Source organism: Physella acuta, unplaced genomic scaffold, assembly GCF_028476545.2.
Source record: "Physella acuta isolate Inbredline_101_S28 unplaced genomic scaffold, ASM2847654v3 ptg000811l, whole genome shotgun sequence".
Classification (NCBI taxonomy): domain Eukaryota; kingdom Metazoa; phylum Mollusca; class Gastropoda; family Physidae; genus Physella; species Physella acuta.
The window spans coordinates 2433-23884 of NW_026732329.1; the positions used below are offsets into that span (position 1 = coordinate 2433).

The following is a 21452-nucleotide window of genomic DNA, read 5'->3' on the forward strand; positions in this document are numbered from 1 at the left end:
TAGGCTAAAATTCAATTTCATTGCAATCCTTCCACAAGTTGTGACATCATTTAGTTAGGGACAGTTAAACTGATTATCCAAAAACTAAATGTTAAGATTGAGAAAATTAAGGCAAATAAAATCAGCCAGTTTATTAATGATTCATTTCCTTGTCAAATCCAACAAGCTTAGTTGTTTTGCAAGCAATGAAAAATAACAGCACTTGTCACATATATGAAATGTATTTTAATTTACAAATTTCTCAAAATGCATCATATTTCTCAGAATGCCACAAATTGAATAACTTATTACATAACAAATTCTATTTGTATTGTACAGTTTAAAAAACCAACTTGGTCTGGTAATGATGCACGTGATAAAACAAAGGGCTTGACAGAACCTAACATAAACCATAGGATCAATTATTACACCGTAATTAGATCTAAGAATTTTTTTATACAATCTGTAACACCTACAGTAACAGCATAATTATATTTTTGACTTCATTTCAGTTAGGATTTAGTCAAAAAACAAACTAATCCCATTCAATTTTAAAATACAATACATAACCATGTAAATGTAAAAGACTAAAGTTCTTTCAAGCCCAGAGTAAGAAGTTTTATACACTAGTCAATGTTACAAAATTTAGGCTCCATTAATACCTACATCACATTTGCTAAAATACATGAACACATGACTATCACACATGGCTGTGATTTCAACAATCTCTCAAATACTTTATTATGTCAGCATTTTGTATATCTTATAACTATAATAATACGACAATTGTCTAAATGCAGCATTAAATCCTAACTGAAGATTTTCAGTAATTTAAAAAAACAGAACTAAAGCCGTAAATGATTCTTCAACAAAACTTGCTATTAGTTAACATAGGAGACTTTAGTTAATTTCGGGGATAAACTGAGACGCTGACATACTCAATATTATTTAAAAATGCTATCTGGATTTGATCAATAGTAGACTACACCTAGGATTCCATATCAGAAATATCTTCCCAGTTTTCCTAAATGAAAAGAGGAAGAAAAGTTTTTTTAGTTTAACAGTAAGGTGGTATAGTTAAAAATCATGTTATAAATAATATAAAACTGAAGCAAAACAAAGACAACACCGTAACTTAGACATTGTTGGTGCTCTATAGTGAAGATTTTAAAAATCAGAGTACATATATAAAATCAGAGTATATATAAAACCATGTTAATGAGACTTACATCAGATTCTAAGGCTGTACCATCAATCACCATGCTGTCCGAATCACTTGAATCTGATTCTAAAAATTAAAAGAAAAAAATGTAAAAAAAAAAAAAAAAAAAAAAAAACTCCCAAAAAAGAATAAAACCACCCAACAAATCTAGAGGACTTGTACATAATAAACCCAATAGATATAAAAATAAACCCCATAATTTTCTAGCTAACTGTATGGAGAGTGAATATTAGCAACACATCATCCTTTTGCTTTAGGATTAAACATATTTAACTCTTACAGCATAGGGTTCTTAATTTTTTTCTGATGCCAGTTGATTACAATTCTGTTATTAGAATCAGTTTCTTCAAGTTCAATATATGGGAACAGTTTACAAACACAAATTAAAGTATTTGATCATTCATTGCAGTACAATGTAGTGTTTATTTGAAAAACGAATAACAACCCACTAGCCTTGTAGTAATACATAGTGAAAGATTTTGAGTTAAAAAAAATAATCATCTAACTTATGTCTCCAGATGCCAACCTCAATATTGTAGTTAGTTTATGCTATTAGGATATTCATGCCATATGTTTTCTAAATCTAATTTAGGGGTTAAAAGCTACAAAAATGATATAAAAAGACACGAAAAGAAGAAAAAGGACTGACTACCCTGAAGCAACACGTTACAGCTATAACTGTGGGGTGCCGCCTGACCTACTCTTAAAAACTGACACTTTGGTAATGATGTCCACCAAAATGGACATTTTGTAAAGCAACAAAGTTTCGTTAATGAAAGTTTCTATTTGATTTAATGAGATGAACAGTAGCAGATGAAATTTTTGTGTGAACTAAAGCTGAACTTATGTAAACAGGAGCTATTAGACTGAATAGACTACAGATACAAAGTATTCATATAAGTAAATAAAAAAACATACCATCTTGATAAACTAACAATGGTTCCGTTGTTGTGTCTTCACCTTCTTCTCTTAAATGTCTCTAAATATATAGAACATAAAAAAAAACACCAATGAAACATCTAAATGCAGATTATATGCTTGTTGAAGCACATCATAATCAGTTTTATGCATTGAAAATTGATTAAAAGGATATCCATAAATTATGTCACACCATAAGGATTTTGAGAGATGGGGAGAAAACATCTTCCGCGGGGAAAAAATGTGTGCCTAAGGAATGTTTGTAAGTGGTTTCAAAAAATTCATAGGCACTTACCTCTTGCTTAACAAGATCTAATCTTCCTTTTAACTGCAGCATTTGAGGGTAAAACTTCTGTCTTGAAATCAGTGTTTGGTACAGTTTATTCATAGTTGCTATTATCTCAGGAACCTATAAAGTAAATTGGTCTAAATGTATACTTTTATTTATCGGTATAAAAATGGTCCATGGTATTAGATGAATAGAATTACTGTTTCTTTAACCTCTGTATATGAAAGGATTGTAGGTAGCATCATTCCCATACACTTTTAATTTCCTTAACTTCAGGTACCCATGAAAGCTGGGTGCACTCAAGGACATCCTACAAAATCAAACTTTGGAACATCTTTAAAGTTGACGCTCATCTGCCCGAACCTACTTCATACACTTTTAAGTAAGTTCACTAATCTATTCAATAAATAAAAGACATTCACTTACAGACAAGATGTATGAAGTATGACAAGATATTAGTGAAGAGGTCCATCTGCTCAAGCTCCATGCACTGAAATAGTGGATATGATTGACATTTTTTTATCAATTGTCTAATAATTTATTAACACTAGTGCATAATCTTTTTAGTAAATGCAATGCAGAAAGAGAGCTTGGAAAAACAACTTACTGTTGTGAATGACCTGTCATCCCCTTTTCAATTTCTTTTACAAGAGGTATAATACAAGATACTGGTAACTTTTTAATTGTGTTCCTAACAATAGTTTCATTTGTTTCCTGGAAGACACCCTAATAGAGAAAAAAGTTAATGTATGATTTAACAGAAAAACTACTGGGTTTTTATTAGACGTGAACTGTTGAAAAAAAATAAACACAACGTACTGTTAAAATTTTTGAATCTCCACTTAGCAAACCTTGTTGCAAAAGCCTACTTAATGTATTTGCTACAGGTGGCTGCTTGACATTTACTTCACTTGGTGTATCTGTACTCATTGCAGCAAGACGTTCTTCCACTGTTAACTAATTAAAAAAAAACATTAAATTTTTTTTTTTATATATCCCTTTTACTAAACATGATCTATTTTAACTGGGAAAAAAAAAGAGTATTAAAAATAAATTTCTTGCCTCTGAAACAGAAGTCCTCCTTAATCTATTCTTGTCTTTATTTCTAGTGGCAGTCAAAGGCTGAGAATCTGCAGGTATCAACGTTGTCATATGTTTTGATATTTCTGGGCGTTTGACCTGAAAAATATATTTAAACACAACCAATGCAAAACGATATAAAATTTAATTGCAATTTTAACACAGAATAAAAGATCCACATTAATCATACCTGTGAATATTCATCTTTAACTAACGTCTTAGCGGGTGCCATTAGAGATATAACAACTTCTGGTTTTGAAGTATCATACACCTTGAGAGAGAAGTGAAGGTGATAGTTTAAAAAATCATGAGAAAAAAAACAACCATCAAAAGAACAACCCATATTTTATCCTCTTTAAACTAAAATACTTACAACTTTCTCAAAAATGGGTTGAACGGGGTTTCCACAAGCCACAGTGACATTACCAGGAATTAAACATGAGGCCAAAATAGGAACATCCGACTTGTCTGAAGCATCACCACTACCCCCCATGACAGCCTTTACAGTAACTTTAGAAACTAATGGTTTTTTCTTTTTACTGTAACATAAAATTATTGCAATTTTAGTAAAACTAGCATAGAATAAACATAAAACTTAATTTTCAAATATGCACATTATCGGTTTGTAAGAAAAACATCTAAAAATATATTTACCCATTTAAAATGTGTTGAAATATATATACAATGCCTTTCCGTGTAATAACTGCCAAAACAAGTTCCTATAACATACAAAGAAGAAAAGAGTTATGAATGAATGGTTGTCTATAGAAGATAAAGTATGAATTAAACTATTTTAATAATTTATCTCAAGTTGACACATATCTCACCTGTGACAACGAAGAAGGCTTTGATAATGACATAGAAACTGGCTCATCTGGAACTGAAAATGAAGCTATGGAGTTCTTATCTTTAACAGATTCACTGCAATTCCTAAAGAAGAATTTTTTTTTAGCATTAGCAAAGACCAGAACACTGAATATATACTTCAAATGCTGAATTTGTCTATCATCTGCTAATGAAAATGCATAAAAAAGCTGACTAACCAAACACTGATGTGTCTATCATCAACTGCTGCTGACAATACATAATTGGCATCATCACTCTCTGGGCCTTGCCAAACTGGTTCAAGTTGAAATATTGGAGAAGAGTGCCCAGTAAAGGTCTGAAACATTAATAGAAATTAACTTTAATATATAATCAGCAGCACCACTAATCTTTAAATGTATTTTATTTAAAAGAAATTTAAAATTGTAAACATTGAAATTTAGATATACATTTTTATAAACAATTACTTTTAATTCAAATAATACTTAATTGACAGTTCTTTAGTAATACAACATGTTGACTTAGTAACAATGAATTAAAACACCCAACTTAAACTTTAATTGATGGCACATATAACAGAGTATTAGTTATATAATTGTACAATGAAAATGATGCCTTACTTTAATTTTCAATAACAGGTCATAAAATAATGTATTGTATTACTGGGTAGTATAACTACATAAGGTCTGATCTAATTCGATAATGAAGTACATTCGCATAAATCTAAACCTGCATTTTCTTCTGCTTTCAAACTGCCACCCACTCCTCCATTTTAGGTAAGTTATTTAAAAAAAGCTAGTAAAAAGGGGACTCTTGTAAAACGTAAACCTAAGATTTGAGGAGATGCCTATGGTGATTCAATTTTCAGTTTCATATTATAGATTGCCAGTGACACAATTTGCTTTTAAGTTCTTCCACAAGTGCAAGAAACACGAGGCAGCATATTCTTATTTTTTTAAATATAATGTAAATATTTGAAATGAACTATTGCAATAAAACAGCACTTTTTAACAAAACCATTAAAATAAATTGTTACCAACCTGCAACAAAGTTCTAGTTTCTATGTCCCACAATTTGATATTATTACTTGCTGTGAGTAGCCTCTGTTCAGCACAATGACACACAGAGTAAATGCTTGATGTATCACATTTCCATTTGCTTAAAAAGATAGTGTTTATTGTTAGAACGAAAAGATATGTTATTTTTTTTAGTACATCCATAAAAACACTTAAAAATAAGCATCAGACAATATGTATTTTAGTAAACGTGGGCCAATTATTTTTAATACAGCGATTACGTTTTTTCATATTACTAGACTGGCAATTGAAACACCAAACACAGATTACATACTGTCTAACTTTTCCTTTCTTTAAGTCCCAATGTACAACAGTCTGGTCCTCTGAGCAGGTAAAAAGTTCAGGTTTAGAAAGATGCCAACAAGCATTATTTACTCTTGAAACATGTCCACCTGTCTGTTAAATAAAATGCATGCAACCCTCAATTTGCTGATCATGAGAAATACAAAATTGCTTTTGAATTGTAGTCTGTATATGCAGCTAACACTGGGTAATTTATATACAACAGTTATAGCTAAATGTATTGGGATAAATAAAGCTTAAGTCATTCACTTTTTATTTATGTTTCATAATTTTAAAACAAAAATATTAACAGCATGCACTAAGTATTTCACTTGACCATTGCTCAATTTAAGAATTTGATTTCCAGAAATATCTACTCTATTAATTTAAGGTGAAACAAAAATGAATAGGAAAAACAATTCTAACCAATTCTGTGTGAAGTAATCCTTTGGCAAAGCTGTATAGATTTACAGTACCAGCAGTTGTACCTAAAGCAATCAATTTTAGCCCATCTTCAAAATGTTCCTCGTCATAAGATTTGCTCAATCTTTTTTTCTTTGCTTTAGGCGGTGAAGACTGAAAAATAAAATTATATAATATATACACATAGGGCCTACATAATGAAACATTTATTCTAAAATTCTACAAATTTAAGATTACCGTGTATAAAATACTTTTAAGTAAATGTCAACTAGTTTGTCAAAAAAATAAAAATAATATTGATTAGGCCTACTTCACGATGGTTTTTCTCGTTTTTGTCAGTAGACTATAGGGGCCTACATGTTAATTGGAAATGGCATAGGCCTACTTTTAACAGTGCTGACAAAACTAAATTAGATAATTTTTTTTAGTTTACAATTACTACTAACAACCCAACACCCCTTTTTATAGAAGATTCCATTACCAGACACCGGTATCTATAATCATCCTCTTGTTTTCTTGAACAATAATAATTGTCATTTATTGTGTTTGAACCACAAATACACAGTGACAAAAGCTTTGAAAACAAAGAAAACAATTCTACTTCATAACTAATTGCAGGAGAAGAGCTTTTTAAACTGGTTAATTTACCATCAATTAAAAGGTTATTGATGTGCAAAAGCAAATATCGTGTCCCCAGTATCAGTAGATCTAAGTAATTTAGCAATGGGAGTTTTCGTGTCATATTTTTACAGCACACAGTTGATACGACAACCAAAATAAAAAAGTTTACAAACTAGATCTACTAAATTTACCATCACTTAAAAGGTTATTAATGTGCAAAAGCAAATATTGTGTCCCCAGTATCAGTAGATCTAAGTAATTTAGTAGGCCTAATCATCCCTAATGGGAGTTTTCGTGTCATATTTTTACAGCACACAGTCGATACAATAACCCAAATAAAAAGGTTTACAATCTAGAGTAGATCTACTAAATCTAAATTATTCTAGTTCTAGTAACTAGACTAGAATATCTATTATCCAGAACCACACTCAACAGTATCAGAGACCAGATGGAGATTTTAATTTTATGGTCTGAAAATAATGAAATTTTAAAAAATAATATGATTGGAAATGTTGGTAGAATCTAGATCTAGACAAAATCTTGGCATACACTAGAGTTACATATTATTGGGACTACTGGATCTAGACCTATATAATCTTAATAAGGTAGATAGATTAGTAATCAGTTACAATGTGTTTGTTAAGGTAAAAAATGTACACAGGTTGACATTTTTAAAATTTTTATTTTTTAAAATAGTTACTTTTACAGATTCTTTTCGGTGCCTACTCCATGTCAGTGATGATGTAGTTGCTGAAAGATGAGAGCTAGAACTGTATTCTTGTTTGAGTATACCAGTCGCACATTCAAATATTCTTAGAGTACCATCTGAACTTGAATGTGCGAAATATTCTCCATCATCTGAAAAGCTACTGATGTGTGTTGAGGCCATTTTGTTTTACACTGCACGTGTAGAATAAAAAAAAATAGAACTTCTCTGGCGGAAGAGCCCTATAGACAAAATAATAAGATTCAGATAGCGTAGGCTAGCCTAATTTTCGATATTGACTGTTGTCATCTATGGTGCCAAATGTAATAAAAGAAAAACTAATTATATTTGATTAAAGGGTATTTACCTTTATAAGAATATGGGACTAAAATTCATAACCAAATATGAAATAGAAAACATGAAAACGAATATATTAATTCTTGCAGCCTACAGCATACATTTACATAACATACAATTATTTATAACGACTGAAACATTCGATTTACACATACTTAGTTGCTCCAATTTTAAAACATTATAGATCTACCATATTATTATATATAGGCCTATTATAAATGTAATCGAATATAAAAGTATATGTACTGAAGTTTATTAGGAATTCAAACTACAATGGGCATTTGGAAATATTTATTAATTTTATTAAAACACAACGATAGCCCGTTTGACAGTAAATCTTACAGCTTCGGTGGTTTATTTTTGGTTATTTATAAGCAAATTTATACTAAACCTATACTAGCAAGCTATGTTTAGAAATATTTTGAAATTACTCAGGTCGTTAACAAATATCACACTCCTATGGTGAAGGGGAAGAGTTCGGACTTTTGGGTGGGGGATAGGATGACATGCGACAGCATTTTAGGTGTTCTAACTTTTTGTGACGATGTGATGGTGGGTAAAATAGTTCAAAGAATGCATTACTTAATTTTTATGGTCGATTTCCTGAAAGAAACAATAGTGTCAGATAGCCAGTATCTTTCTATTAATACAACCATTTTCAATGGCAATATTTTAGCAAAACTTTTAACTAAAATAAAGGCAGTTGTATCTCAACTCCGTGTAACCCAATATAGATAATAGTAACCCCCTTTCACGAGTATTATAATCTCTATATATAATTCTCTTCTTGGAGACCATAGAAAACACCAAGTTGTAAGCGCGACTAGCAGCCCCCTCTCTTCCTCTCTAGACATATCGCTACCACCCCCACCCCCACATGGTCTGGTGAGCTGTGGTTCACGCTAAATGTTTACAATAGTAGAGCCGGGTTTAGTGACGACTATTAGGGGCAGATAATTTAGTTTGAAACGATTTTAAACTTAGTGGTGGTAACTAAGAGGAGGCTGCTTTTAAGGGGGGGGGTAGGGGGGGGGGAAAGGAGGGTTTTTAGTGTTTTAAAGCAAATATTTTCAGTGGCAGCATTGGTACTGTCGAATTCACAAATTATGAATTACTGAAAAGTAGAAAATAAAACAACTAAATAGCGGCGTATGATACGCCGCGGGTCGGCTCGTATTATATAATATCATAATATATACTTATATTGGCTACAATTTTAAATTATCTTTTTTTACACTTCACTTGCAGATCTTTATGTAGACACTTATTCACAGTGACTGACGTCGAACTATTGGCCCTTAAATATATAGATTCTATCATCATCCAAAGACTTAAATAAAAACAATCATTGTAACCGGTCATGCAAGCTACAAAAAAAATAAAAAATAAAAAATAAAAATAAAAAAAATAAATCAAATAAAATAAATTAATTAAAACAACTGTACACTAGGTTATTTTTAAGTAGGGACGTAAATTAGTATGACCACTTGTTTATTTTTTTTTTTAACAGCCCACTTCCTCCTTTCGTTATTTTTGTTAGTATCAAATTCTTAGTCTGTCTAGAATAGATCCACATTTGTCATTTGGTTTAAATTTCCGATAAAAGATCTAACAGGTCTGTCTAGACTAGAATCTAGACTATATCGATCTATCTATCTAGACTCATATATAAATAGATCTTTCTAAGTCTAAGGACTTTCTTCAACATGTCAGTTGAAGAATTAGAACAGGTAAGAAATTCTGGTAATCTGTCGTTTTAGGTAGGCCTACGTAAAATGTACGAAAAAGTTACCTCATTGTCAAGGTTTTAATAGAAGTATATTGTGATATATTATTATATTTGTGTCAAATATTAGGCCTATAGATAAATGAATAATAAACCTAACTAAATGGTAATCTATCGTTTTAGGTACGTAAAATCGGCCGCGACTAGTAATGTGAAAAACAGGTGACTCTTTACATTTTAATAATTATTTCACATTTTGAGGAGGACTTATGTTTTGAAAAATACAAAAATGTCTCCTTGTTTCATTTATGTACCTGTTTTTAAACAATTGAATTAAAACTTTTCAGTAATAAATGAACACCAGCGATGTTTCCAACAGATGCAACCACGCTCATTTACTATAGCAGCCATCTTGTTAAAGTTTTATTTTTATAGACATATAGCGCGAGATTCTCTATTGTACAAATGGCTGCTGTTTATATAGCAAATCTTACTTGAAGACACAGCTGTTTAAAGTTAATTTCTGGCCTATATTGATATATATTATATTTAGCCATTGATTTAGGTTTATTATTCATTTATCTATAATATTTGACACAAACATATCACAATATACTTCTATTACAGCCTTGACAATGAGGTAACGTTTTCGTACATTAATAGCCGCGGGCGATTTTACGTACCCAAAACGATAGATTACCACCTAAATCAATAGGCCTAGGCCCTAAATATATTTATTTTCATAGAACCGTTTTAGCAATGTACGAGTATTTAATATTTTCTTCACGTTAGGTGAAAGAGTAAAAACTGTGGCAACTATAAAATAAATTTAAGTCGTTATATAAACAAACCCTACTCTGATCATTATTATTAGACAATGCAATGAAATTGAAAAGCACTGCATGGTTTGAAGTTTATTTTTATGGTTCCAAAATCTATAGCGATTATGGTGCCACACTACCACAACAGTTATATTATAGATGTACATTTAATTATTTATTATACTATAAGTTAACAGTAACTATAGAGAGAGACTTAGTGACAACAGTAAGAATATACTGAAGTGTACCGTAAGACACTGTGATGACTGTGTAAAAGTACTCAGTTAAAGTAGTGAGTAGTGTAAGACATTGTATTTTGTAAGTTGAGTTTAAACACTGGTAAGATGCAAAATGGCAAAGCTGTAAAATGCAAGAAGAAAAATTCAAGTCATACCTGCAGAATTAGGGGTATATACAGCGAGACACACATTGCGATAAAGATTTTTTCTTGAGATAGGGATGAAGAAATGTTAGGCCTATAAACTAAACAAGTAGATCTTTCATTAGTGTTGTGTTTGTTTTTTATTTGTCTTGATCTAGAATTTAACAAAATTATGCCAGTTCTAAACATTGTTGCTCCTATAATCACTGCTCATGTTTTCTTGTCAGGGGGAAAAAATCAAAGGGTCACTGAGTTCAGATTAGTTTAGATATTAGTAGGCGAATAGCATAGACATTGCTATCTGAATTGTAGACAACATCACTTTTTTCCCTAAACCAATTATTTAAAAAGATTGAAAATTAAAACAATAGAATGAAGTTGTTGAATCCTCAACAAATTTTGGGTGCATTAAAAATTGGAACACCAGATTCATTAGATGTAAAATAACATTTGCTGCGAGTGGCTACATTATAACAATATCAACTTATAAAGTGTTAAAAAATATAAGTCAGCTTCAAAGGTTGCTTATGTAAATCATCGGCATGTTGGAATTTGGGTGAGGAAAAAAAATTTCAGGTATCAACGCAATTTACCTACACCAAGCCTACATTTGGTTGGGGGTAAAATGTGAGACAAAAATGTCACGTGGCAGGCAGTTTTTGCACCCTTCTAGCATTTTACTGCCTTGCCATTCAGCTTCTCGCATTTTACCAAGACCCAACTGGCACAACTGGTTTTAAATACAAGTTTAAGTAACAAGAAATAGTTCAAAGTAGTAGGCCTAATCATTTAAAGTTAATGTAGTTAAATCTTATTAGATTTAATTCACTACACTACAGACTAACCTAATAATTTTGGAATCCATAAGTGATGTCCAACTCCTATGGAGAAAGGGGTTATAATTATGCAATGAGGGGAGGGGGCTCAGATATTGTGACATCACACTTTAGCATTTTGAAAAGTAATGTTAGAAACTGAATTTTAGCACAGGTTTTTGTGGATTGCAATAGAAATTGATTAATACACCTAGTTCCCTCAGTATTCTAGAAAAGGATTGCTGTTTTGGTAGAATTTAAATTGCGATTTTGAGGAGTGCTGTGGCTGAGGTGTGATGTCTTTTTTTTGGGGGGGGGGGGGGGGGAGTGTGTGTCTGGCATTTTGTGACAGTGGTGAGTTGTGAGGTATTAATCTATTATTAGACCTATAGTATTTTAGTAAGCTTAAAAACTAAAGAAATTAAAAGAGATTCTGTGTAGGCTACATTGATAGTTTATTTGGAGTCTCTGATTCAGGAAGTTAACAGAAATAATTTTTTTTTTGAAAACGTAATTTCCTGTTTTTATAGGCATTTTTAAAATTTACAATCATATAGTCATAAAAGAAGCCAGAAGATATTTTCATGTTTGCAACTAACTGTTAAAAACATGTGTTATTCCACAGGAGCCCTTTAGTGTTCATGAATTTGTTGAACGTTTAGCATGGAAAACAATGGGTGCAACAGCAAGAAGTAGCCCAGAAGAGTTTGATCCCATGATTTTGTACACAGCCTTTGAAAAGATGATACGGGAATTAAAGGAGAAAAACAGCTCGGTAAATCATTTAGCCTATGAGAAATTTAGAGCTCAACTGTATCCTTTTTAATACTACTGTCTAAATTTTCTTTACTTTATAGAAATTATGCATTAAAAAAAATAGTTTTCAGCATTTTCTCTTGAAAAAAATTGTTTTAGAAATATTCCTTAAATTTTACAGCTATTTTACTAACAAAAAACATTATGTTTTTTTTTTTTTTAAATTTAAAAATTATATTAGATGAACAGTGTTAGCCAAAGTAACACAATAAAGTTACCCTTAGTGACCTGATAAAATGGCTGATGAATTAGAGTTCTCTTATTTTTTTTAAACTGTGAAGAGAAAGTGTCAATCGTATGCCCAGTCAGTGAAATAAACATGAGATATTTGGCAGTCAGTGGGTTTTAGTGTATACAAATTACTGAAAAGGAATGTTTTGTATTGATAAGTAAACAAAGTATAATAACTAGTTGAGGGAATGGACTACTCATATGTCAGCTATTATTATTAGTAATCTGTTTTTTTTAAAAACTACTTTATAGGTTCAACGAAAAATAGATAATTTAGAATCTGAATGTAAAGATGAAGAAAAACGCCACTGGAATAGGGTTGCTGAGTTGCAGAAAAAAAATCAGGTGTGTGTCTAACTTCAGGTTCTCTTTAGTTTTATGAGCGCTGTTATCAACCTTAATCTTTTGAATAAATTAAGAGAATATTTTAGCTTCAAGTATTATTAATACATTTCTTCAGAGTAATTTATTCCTCATAAGATCTTTAGTTTTTTTAAATTAAAAAATATTTCAGACATTGTACACAGATTTTCAAAAATTAGATGAACGTATTTCATACGTGGCTACAAAAGTCGTTCATCTTGGTGACCAGCTGGAAGGAGTGAACACACCTCGAGCTAGAGCTGTAGAAGCCCAGAGACTAATGCATTATTTGGGAGAATTTTTAACAGAGGAACCACTCAAGTCACCTGTTTTGATAGACCCATTTCAGGTTGTTTGACATCCCATTGTCTATAATGTTTCAAAATCTTATTGTGCAGTAGTTTCTTGGTAACAAATATACCAACCTATTTGATTGTTAAATACTTTTTATGATAAGGGTTTTAAAAATGTTTTTATATTATAGCTGCACCTGACTGCTGATGTTATACAGAAGCTTCACCTAATAGCTTTAGAGCTACCTGTTGGTGGAAGGTGTGTGGGGATTGTATATCAATTTTTTTTGTCACTAGTGCTACATGATGATTTGTGTAAAATAGTGTAGAGTAGCATTTTCATTTTTAAATGTGATTAGATGTCTATTTGTAATACTTTATGCAGGGATGTGACTTTTCCGAATTTTAGCGGAAATCCGATTTTTCCGTATCAGTTGCGATTTTCCTCCGCTGATTTAATTTTCACCGAATTTTTCCGCCGACTTTCAATTTTTGTCGATTTTTAACGAAGTTTTAAAAATTAGGAGAAAAAAAACGGAAATGTCTTCTACGGAAAGGGCCGACATGCTCATTCCACTTATTCGTATTTAGATTTAAATCGACAACTACTGTACTTAGGTCAAACGAAACCTCGAATATGCGCATTTCTTTTTTATTGGTCGATTGCGCTAGGTCTGACGGTGCTAGATCAAGATTAAATGTAGATTAAGATTCGAAATTTCGCCGGACTTATGAATTTTTCAAAGCAAAATTTTTTTAGACCAAATTTTCCGCTATTTTCAGTTAACTATTTATCAAAAACAGGGGAAAAATAACCTAAAATAATGCAGTTATTCAAATGAATCTTACATCTCTTAAGCCTGGTAATTTAGCTATCGATATAGCCTAATTTATCTATCGGTATTTTAACCCGCCAAAATTCATTTCATTTTTTCATCACATGAACCTAAAACTTTCAAATTATAACTAATCTTTACAGTTGAAGACAAATATTTTTACCAATCCAATCTTGAAAAGAATATAAGGCATTAGGCCCCCTATTTAAAATTAAAAACTGGAGTACATCTAGAATCTACACTAGATTAGTTCAGTTTAAATTAGCTCAATGGTAAAATAAAACTTAATTGCTACTTTTGTTACATTGTAATTTTTTAAAAGTTGTTTATAAGGTAAACATTAAATTGCAATTAGACAAGACTTTCAATGTTATTTTAGAGTATCATAAACTTCTTGTATTTAAAATATTAACTTCATTAAATAATTAATTAGTACAGTAACAGTATGAAGCTGCTTAACTGCAATATGAAGCTGCTTAACCGCGATAAAAGGTAGATAAAACATATTGAGTTATTATCCGAAGAAAATTTCCTAATTTTTTTTTCCTGGTCTGGTCACATCCCTGTTTATGGTTATCTTCTCTTTAAAGTATTATTACGGATTTTCTCTAGTTTTTAATAATTGTTTTTAATCTCAATTAGGTTTGACATTGCAAGACAAAGGATTGCAGGTAACTAAGTATCTATATAAAGTGGTATTCAAAATTTGAAAATTCCTTGGCAAGAAAGAAATTTAAAGAAAATCCATTGTAAATAAATTGATTAATTTAAAAAATGATAGATAAAGCTTTTCTAATCAGCTGTAACTATTTTACTAGTAAGAGATTAAAATTCTCTTTAATTAGTTATCCTATGAACATGAAAGTATTTGACTTTATAGATTCTAAAATCTACTTTGACCAAAATAATTATTTAGAAATAACCATTATACATTTTAAATACCAGAGTGTGTTTCTGGACTATTAACAATTTAAAAAAAATTGTAACAGAAAAATATGACGCAGTAGAAAAAGAACTAATTGAAGAGTTCAGAAAAGGGCAACAAGCTGGTGATAGAAGACAAATGCGCAAAATTACTAATTTGTTGCAGCACTTTAAGGTTAGACATTCCATCACATTTTTAAACTAGAAATTTTACGTTAGATTAGTTAAGCTTTCAAAATAAGAATACTTTCGGTCTATAGAAATAAACATTGCCTTTCCTTCGTTAATTTTGATAATATATTTAATTTAATACGTATATTTTCAAGTCAAAAGTCATTTGTGATAACCAATTTTTATTTTATAAAACTAATATTTGTTTTAACATCACATGCTTACATGGCAGCAGTGTTTCTTCCAGACTTTTTTCTCTGGAGGGGGGGGGGGGGACGAGATTTTTGGGGGGTGGACACTAGTAAAAGTGTATGTTTACTATATAAATTCCATCTCATTCGGGGGGGGGGGGGGGAGGGGGGGGGGGGAGAGACCCCTGAATAGATGCCTGGAAGAAACTCTGCATGGCAGTTGATTGAAGATAAGACACATCAGTGATGCCATGAGATATAGGAAGTTAATGATTAAAGAAATATTAAACAAATTGTCCAAGGTTTAATGTAAATTCAACAACTGTTTTCAGAGTTATGGACACTGTATTGATGTATTCATAACAGAGTCTCAAAAGGTATAAACATTTTAATTCTATTTTTATATGGTTGCTATATAATTTTCTAATTCTCAGACAGATAGGCTAAAAGTAATTTTATAAAAATATCACTAATTTATTGCATCTAACAATGAAAGAAAGAACCAGTTCAATCAAATGCTTAGACTGATTATATTATGTTTTAGGGCGCGTTTAAGCACAGCAGCATCTTTGATGACATCGTTCCTCTCTGCGTAGAGACCAACAAATTGGCAAAAGCTGTGTTCTCTAATTCAGATGCAGTTATGAGCAAGTTGGTGCAGAATGTTTTTCTTGGAAGCATACAGGTTAATGTTTATAAACATTTAGTAATTTGATTTTTATAAAAGTGCTGAGCCTTATTTATATAGATTCTTTACAAAAAAATTGCACAGTTTTACTTTCCTCTTGTGCTGTCTTTTTTCTAGGGTCATGTAGCATCAAGACTAGAAAACCAGTCTGATCCTGAAGTTTATCTCAACAATTTATTTGACCTGTACATACGGTAAAATACTCTCTTTGCTCTGAGAAGTTAATGTTTTAAATATTCACCATAATAATGAAACAACCATTAACTTTGGTTTGTAATTATTCTTTATATTTCTTCCCAGGACATCCAAACTGACTGTGGATTTAGCAAAAGCTTGCTCTGAGCATGAATTCAAACTTGGAGACTCAACATTCTTGAACAAACTTACTCGCTCAATTTTCTCCCAACATTTGGAAAAATATATTGAGTAATTTAGTAGTTTTATACTCTCAATTATGGCAATATTGATTTTTAGGCTTTATGAAAAACTTAGATGAGAAGCACTAAAATTTGAAGCGTTATTTTTATTATAATTGTGCTATATCAGCTTTTATTTTTATTATAATTGTGCTATATCAGCTTTTATTTTTATTATGATTGTGCTGTATCAGCTTTTATTTTTATTATAATTGTGCTATATCAGCTTTTATTTTTATTATAATTGTGCTGTATCAGCTTTAATTTTTCAGTGTTGAGCTTCAGTCACTTAAGGAGCACTGCACAATTGTCCTGCAGCACTATTATGAAAAGAAAGATCACGTGAAACGTCAGATACAAACTGGAGGGTTAGTAAAATTTATTTATTCCTAACTAATTGGTTCATCATACATATGTATATGTAATGTAATTACTTAATTTTTCAACCAGGATCTATGAATTAAAACGAGATATTCAGGCTAGAATAGGAACAGTAACTAAGGGGGGCCAAAATATAGAAAACTTTGGTGGTGAAACATTCCTCTCTCAAGAAGTTGCTATAAACATTCTGCAAGATACAAAGAATGCATTCAAACGTTGTCATACTGTAAGTAAATTCACAGCTATTGATTTCCTGTAATGTTTTTTAACTTCTCATAAATATTTTTGAAGGGTTCATATTTCAATTTTAAAATGTTTCTTTCAGCTTTCCAGTTCTTCAGATCTAGCCTCAAATGCAATCAAAATTTTTGAGGTTTTGATCCAGTATCTAGTTGTAGAACACATTGATTATGCTGTAGAGATGGGGCTCTTAGGTGTGACATTTTAAATTGTCTTTTAATTTCATTAATGAAATAAATTAAAAAAATTTAAAACATTTCTCTTTACTACATTTATTTAATAAAAGCTTGTATAAATTTAAAATGACTTTTTTAAATAGGCATTCCTCCAGCTGAACCTAAGCTAGAACCAGAGATCTACTTCTTTGACGTGGTCAGTCAGGCAAACACACTGTTTCACTTGTTTGAGAAGCAATTCACAGACAGCTTCATACCACTAGTTATGTGAGTCATCTGTCCTCATACATTATTATAGAAATATACTACATTTTTTAAACAAAAATTATTTAAATTAAAAATAATTTTTTTCTGTTGAAGTTTTGGACATTTTCTTCATGTTACCTACAATTTTTAAGTACAAAAATATATTCCTAGGTCATCACAGCACCATGGCTTTTGTATGAAGAGGAAACGAGAGTTGAGAGAAGCAATGGAGGCAAAGATTGACACCGGCCTAGACAGGTCAATTAGTGCTATCATTGGTTGGATCAGACACATTTTTAACACAGAACAGAAGAAAACAGACTTTAGGCCAGAGTCTGAAGATGCTCCAATGCATTTACTGTCACCAGTAAGTCTTTAATTAGTGCTATCGGGTTACAGGAATAAGGTTTGCTATTAAGTTAGTTCTCTAGTATAAGACATTCTTGTTAGCTTCTAAAATAAAAATATTGAATTTGTTCTCTAAAGAATTATGCAAGAAAACAAAAATTTCTTTATGCTATCACTTTCAAAATGTTAGTTAAAACTTCACATTTTAAATTTTTTATTACTTTCAAAATGTTAGTTAAAAAAACTTGAATTTTTCTGTTGCCAGGCAGCCACCAATGTAACAAAGTTCCTAGCAGGTCAAGTGAAGGAAATCAAGAACAGCCTGGATGGTAAAAATGTTGAAGTCGTGTTAGGGACCCTTGGGCAGAGATTCCATAGACTAGCCTATGAACACCTTACCCAGTTTTCTTACAATTCTATAGGTAATTAAAAAATTAATTTTCTCATACACTTTTTACTTTCTTGTATATACGAAGTATAGAGAAAGTCTTGTAATCGTGCACAAAAATCACATTAATTTTTTTTACAATGAACAAAAGTTTACTTGCAATGCTATCTGTAATAGAATTTTTGGTCTCATACTGTTTAAAGTCTAACTAAAAACATAACTGCTGTTAAAATGTAAATATTACTTTGTAATACCCTTATGATGACATTTAGCTTAATTTTTCCTATAATTACTTCTTTTTTCCAGGCGCCATGTTAGTTATCTGTGATGTCAATGAGTACAGAAAATTAGTGAAAGAAGAAATCAAGATACCACTAGTGACCCAACTGTTTGAGCACCTCCATGCCCTGTGCAACTTGCTGGTTGTGGTGCCAGAGAACATCAAAGTTGTTTGCAGCGGGGAACAATTGGTAAGTGTGGAATGTGTTCCTGGCTCGTTAGCTGCTCAATTACATGGTTGCATTGAAATTCTGTGTGCTTTAAAGTAGCTCCTTACTCTATCAAACTATCCAATTCTGTGACTGTAAAGTAGCTCTTTACACTATTAAACTGTATCCAATTCTATGACTGTAATGTGGCTCCTTACACTATTAAACTGTATCCAATTCTGTGACTGTAAAACGGTTCCTTACACTATAACATTTTAGCCAATAATGTGACTGTAATGTCTATTAATAAAGCTTGTCAACATGCACATTATCCTTTCAATAATTTTCTGTGTTTTCAGGCTGACCTGGATGAAACCATAATCCAAAATTTTGTGCAGCTCCGAGCAGATTATCGTACAGCCAAGATTTCTACACGGCTGAAATAATCATTTTAGGTATAATTAATTAATTATTTTGCAGAAAAAAATTGAAATTTTTTTTTTTAACTCTCACAATATTTCAACATTATCTTGACAATAAAAGCAGTTTTTTTATTTTTTAAACTATATTTAGAAGCAGAAATACAATGGCTTTTTAAAATTAGGCTTATAAAATTATGCACTTATAACCTTAGACTAAGATTTTCAAAGTCATTCAATACATATTTTTTGGGGTTTTAAAAAAAATATCTTAAGGTAATTTAACTTTAGTCAGTTTTGAAAATAATTTTTTATTATGTTAAAAATACTTTGGAAGCATAAATAGTAAAAAAAAAATACAATTTGGGTTTGCATACATAATAATTGAAATTTAATAAAACAGCATAAAAAAGCTGTATCAAATTTATGAGCAGTTATCCAGTGGAACATTTTCCTATCGATCAAACTATAGAGTGATCAATATTCCTTTCTTTCTGGTTACAGGCTTATGCTGAGTATTAAATTATGCACACTATACTTTATAGCACCTTTGTATTGATACAACCATCAGTGGTCACACCAAATGTGAAATACTCATGTAAAGTAGAAAGTATGAAAGGTTAAATCCTAAAAATAGATATAAAAACTCCTGAAATATCAAATATTAAGATTACCTATAAACTGCTGTAGAAAACATTGTAATTCAAAATAAAATGCATGTATTTAATGAAATATGGAATGGTATAAATTAAATTAAAACCTAACATAAATAAATGGAGTGGAATTTGTTGCTGGAAGCTGGGCAGAGTGCTTATCACTCAATTGCTTCATACGGTGAATTAAAAGATATAGTTAACTCTACTTCAACTACCTCTGGGACAGTTAGGCCTGAAAGAATACTTTACCTACTACTTAAGTACTAACCTCAGGTAAAGCCATTACTTGATTCCAACCAGGATGTTGTGCCTTAAGTCATCTGTTTAGGGTGCCATATTTTAGATAGTGAAACAATGTTGAACATTTCTATCCAGCGGAGGGATTGGAAAGATCAAAGGGAGATAATTCATAATAAATCAGTAGTCAACTTGCTCATGAAATCCAGCAGCCTTGAGATCAGGACTTAAAAACTTACCATTAACTTGTAATAACTACTAATCAAATTAAGGAATTTTATGCTTTCAAAATGGTTTTAGTATATAATAAAATTTAGAGAAAAAACTTGTGCCTGAGAAAAATGATTGTAATTAAGATAAAATATTAAAACAAAGAGTCAAATATAGAGAGGATATAAAATGTGTATTCCCTTTAAGATGGAAGATACTAATTTGCTTCTTTTTATGTAAACATTAAAAAAAATTATTGACAATTAATTCAAGATATAAATAAGACACATTACTTAACACTTATTAAACAGTTTATACACTTCAAGTTATGTAATATAATTTTAAATGTTAAATAATTTTTCTTGCCTGTCAAGAAAAACTTGTGCCTGAGAAAAATGATTGTAATTAAGATAAAATATTAAAACAAAGAGTCAAATATAGAGAGGATATAAAATGTGTATTCCCTTTAAGATGGAAGATACTAATTTGCTTCTTTTTATGTAAACATTAAAAAAAATTATTGACAATTAATTCAAGATATAAATAAGACACATTACTTAACACTTATTAAACAGTTTATACACTTCAAGTTATGTAATATAATTTTAAATGTTAAATAATTTTTCTTGCCTGTCAAAGCTGTTGCTGTAGTCAGTCTAGTGCAATATTTTGTTTGTCTTGTACCATTTCATTCCAAAATTGTATGTTGTAATGATACAAGTTTGTGGCAACTTAGCACATTAGTTCTGCAGTGAATGCTTACTTTTTTTTTTTGTGCTAAACTTTTGTCTGCCAGAGGATACATGTGTATAGGAAATGTTTATTTATGGGTGAAAGGTGTATGGTTTGCGATACTTGTATCATATAATGTAGCAATGTTACCAATATAAAATAAATAATTTAAAAATTAAAAACTTTTTGTTACAATATCTGTCACCTTGTTGTAAGTTTGTCTGTGAAGGCCTTTTACGTTTTCAGATATTATTAATGTAAGGCAGTGGCGTAGCCAGGATCGTCTCAAGGGGGGGGGGGTTCCAATTTTTACCCGGGGTCAAACTTTCGATTTGCACTTCCCTCAAACTTTCGATCTGCACCCCCCCCTCATACTTTATATATATATATACCGAGGGTTCTATGGGGAGGGTTATGACCCCCCTACTCCCCCCTCCTGCCTAAGCCACTGATGCAAGGGAATTTTACTGAATAATTGGTTGGTTTAAGGATTTGTGTGACCTTGGCAAGACCGATCGAAAAGGAACTTTACTTTATGGA

At 31.0% G+C, this 21452-nt stretch overlaps 2 protein-coding genes across 3 annotated transcripts; one reads left to right on the plus strand and one right to left on the minus strand.

Annotated features, from left to right (window-relative positions):
• Positions 1-208: 208 nt before the first annotated feature.
• LOC131951408 (WD repeat-containing protein 43) lies at positions 209-7649 on the minus strand. 2 transcript variants are annotated; one of them, XM_059313813.1, is made up of 17 exons: positions 7422-7649; positions 6098-6247; positions 5664-5785; positions 5354-5471; positions 4532-4650; positions 4316-4418; positions 4143-4207; positions 3862-4027; positions 3679-3759; positions 3471-3587; positions 3228-3365; positions 3016-3134; positions 2835-2898; positions 2415-2528; positions 2120-2180; positions 1209-1267; positions 209-1003 (listed from the first exon to the last, which is right to left on the minus strand). In XM_059313813.1, exons 1-17 carry the CDS (start codon positions 7602-7604, stop codon positions 968-970), a joined length of 1815 nt encoding a protein of 604 aa, XP_059169796.1. In that variant the 5' UTR covers positions 7605-7649; the 3' UTR covers positions 209-967. The 2 variants fall into 2 exon arrangements, with proteins under 2 accessions (XP_059169796.1, XP_059169795.1); XM_059313812.1 differs by having other exon boundaries at positions 7416-7647.
• A 1640-nt stretch (positions 7650-9289) lies between these two features.
• Positions 9290-20543, plus strand: LOC131951406 (exocyst complex component 5). Its single transcript, XM_059313809.1, has 19 exons — positions 9290-9508; positions 12148-12297; positions 12822-12914; positions 13084-13281; positions 13417-13484; positions 14704-14732; positions 15051-15160; positions 15680-15724; positions 15892-16032; positions 16153-16229; positions 16336-16461; positions 16724-16819; positions 16902-17058; positions 17158-17266; positions 17392-17515; positions 17666-17861; positions 18108-18264; positions 18537-18700; positions 19018-20543. Exons 1-19 carry the CDS (start codon positions 9485-9487, stop codon positions 19102-19104), a joined length of 2151 nt encoding a protein of 716 aa, XP_059169792.1. The 5' UTR covers positions 9290-9484; the 3' UTR covers positions 19105-20543.
• Positions 20544-21452: the final 909 nt, after the last annotated feature.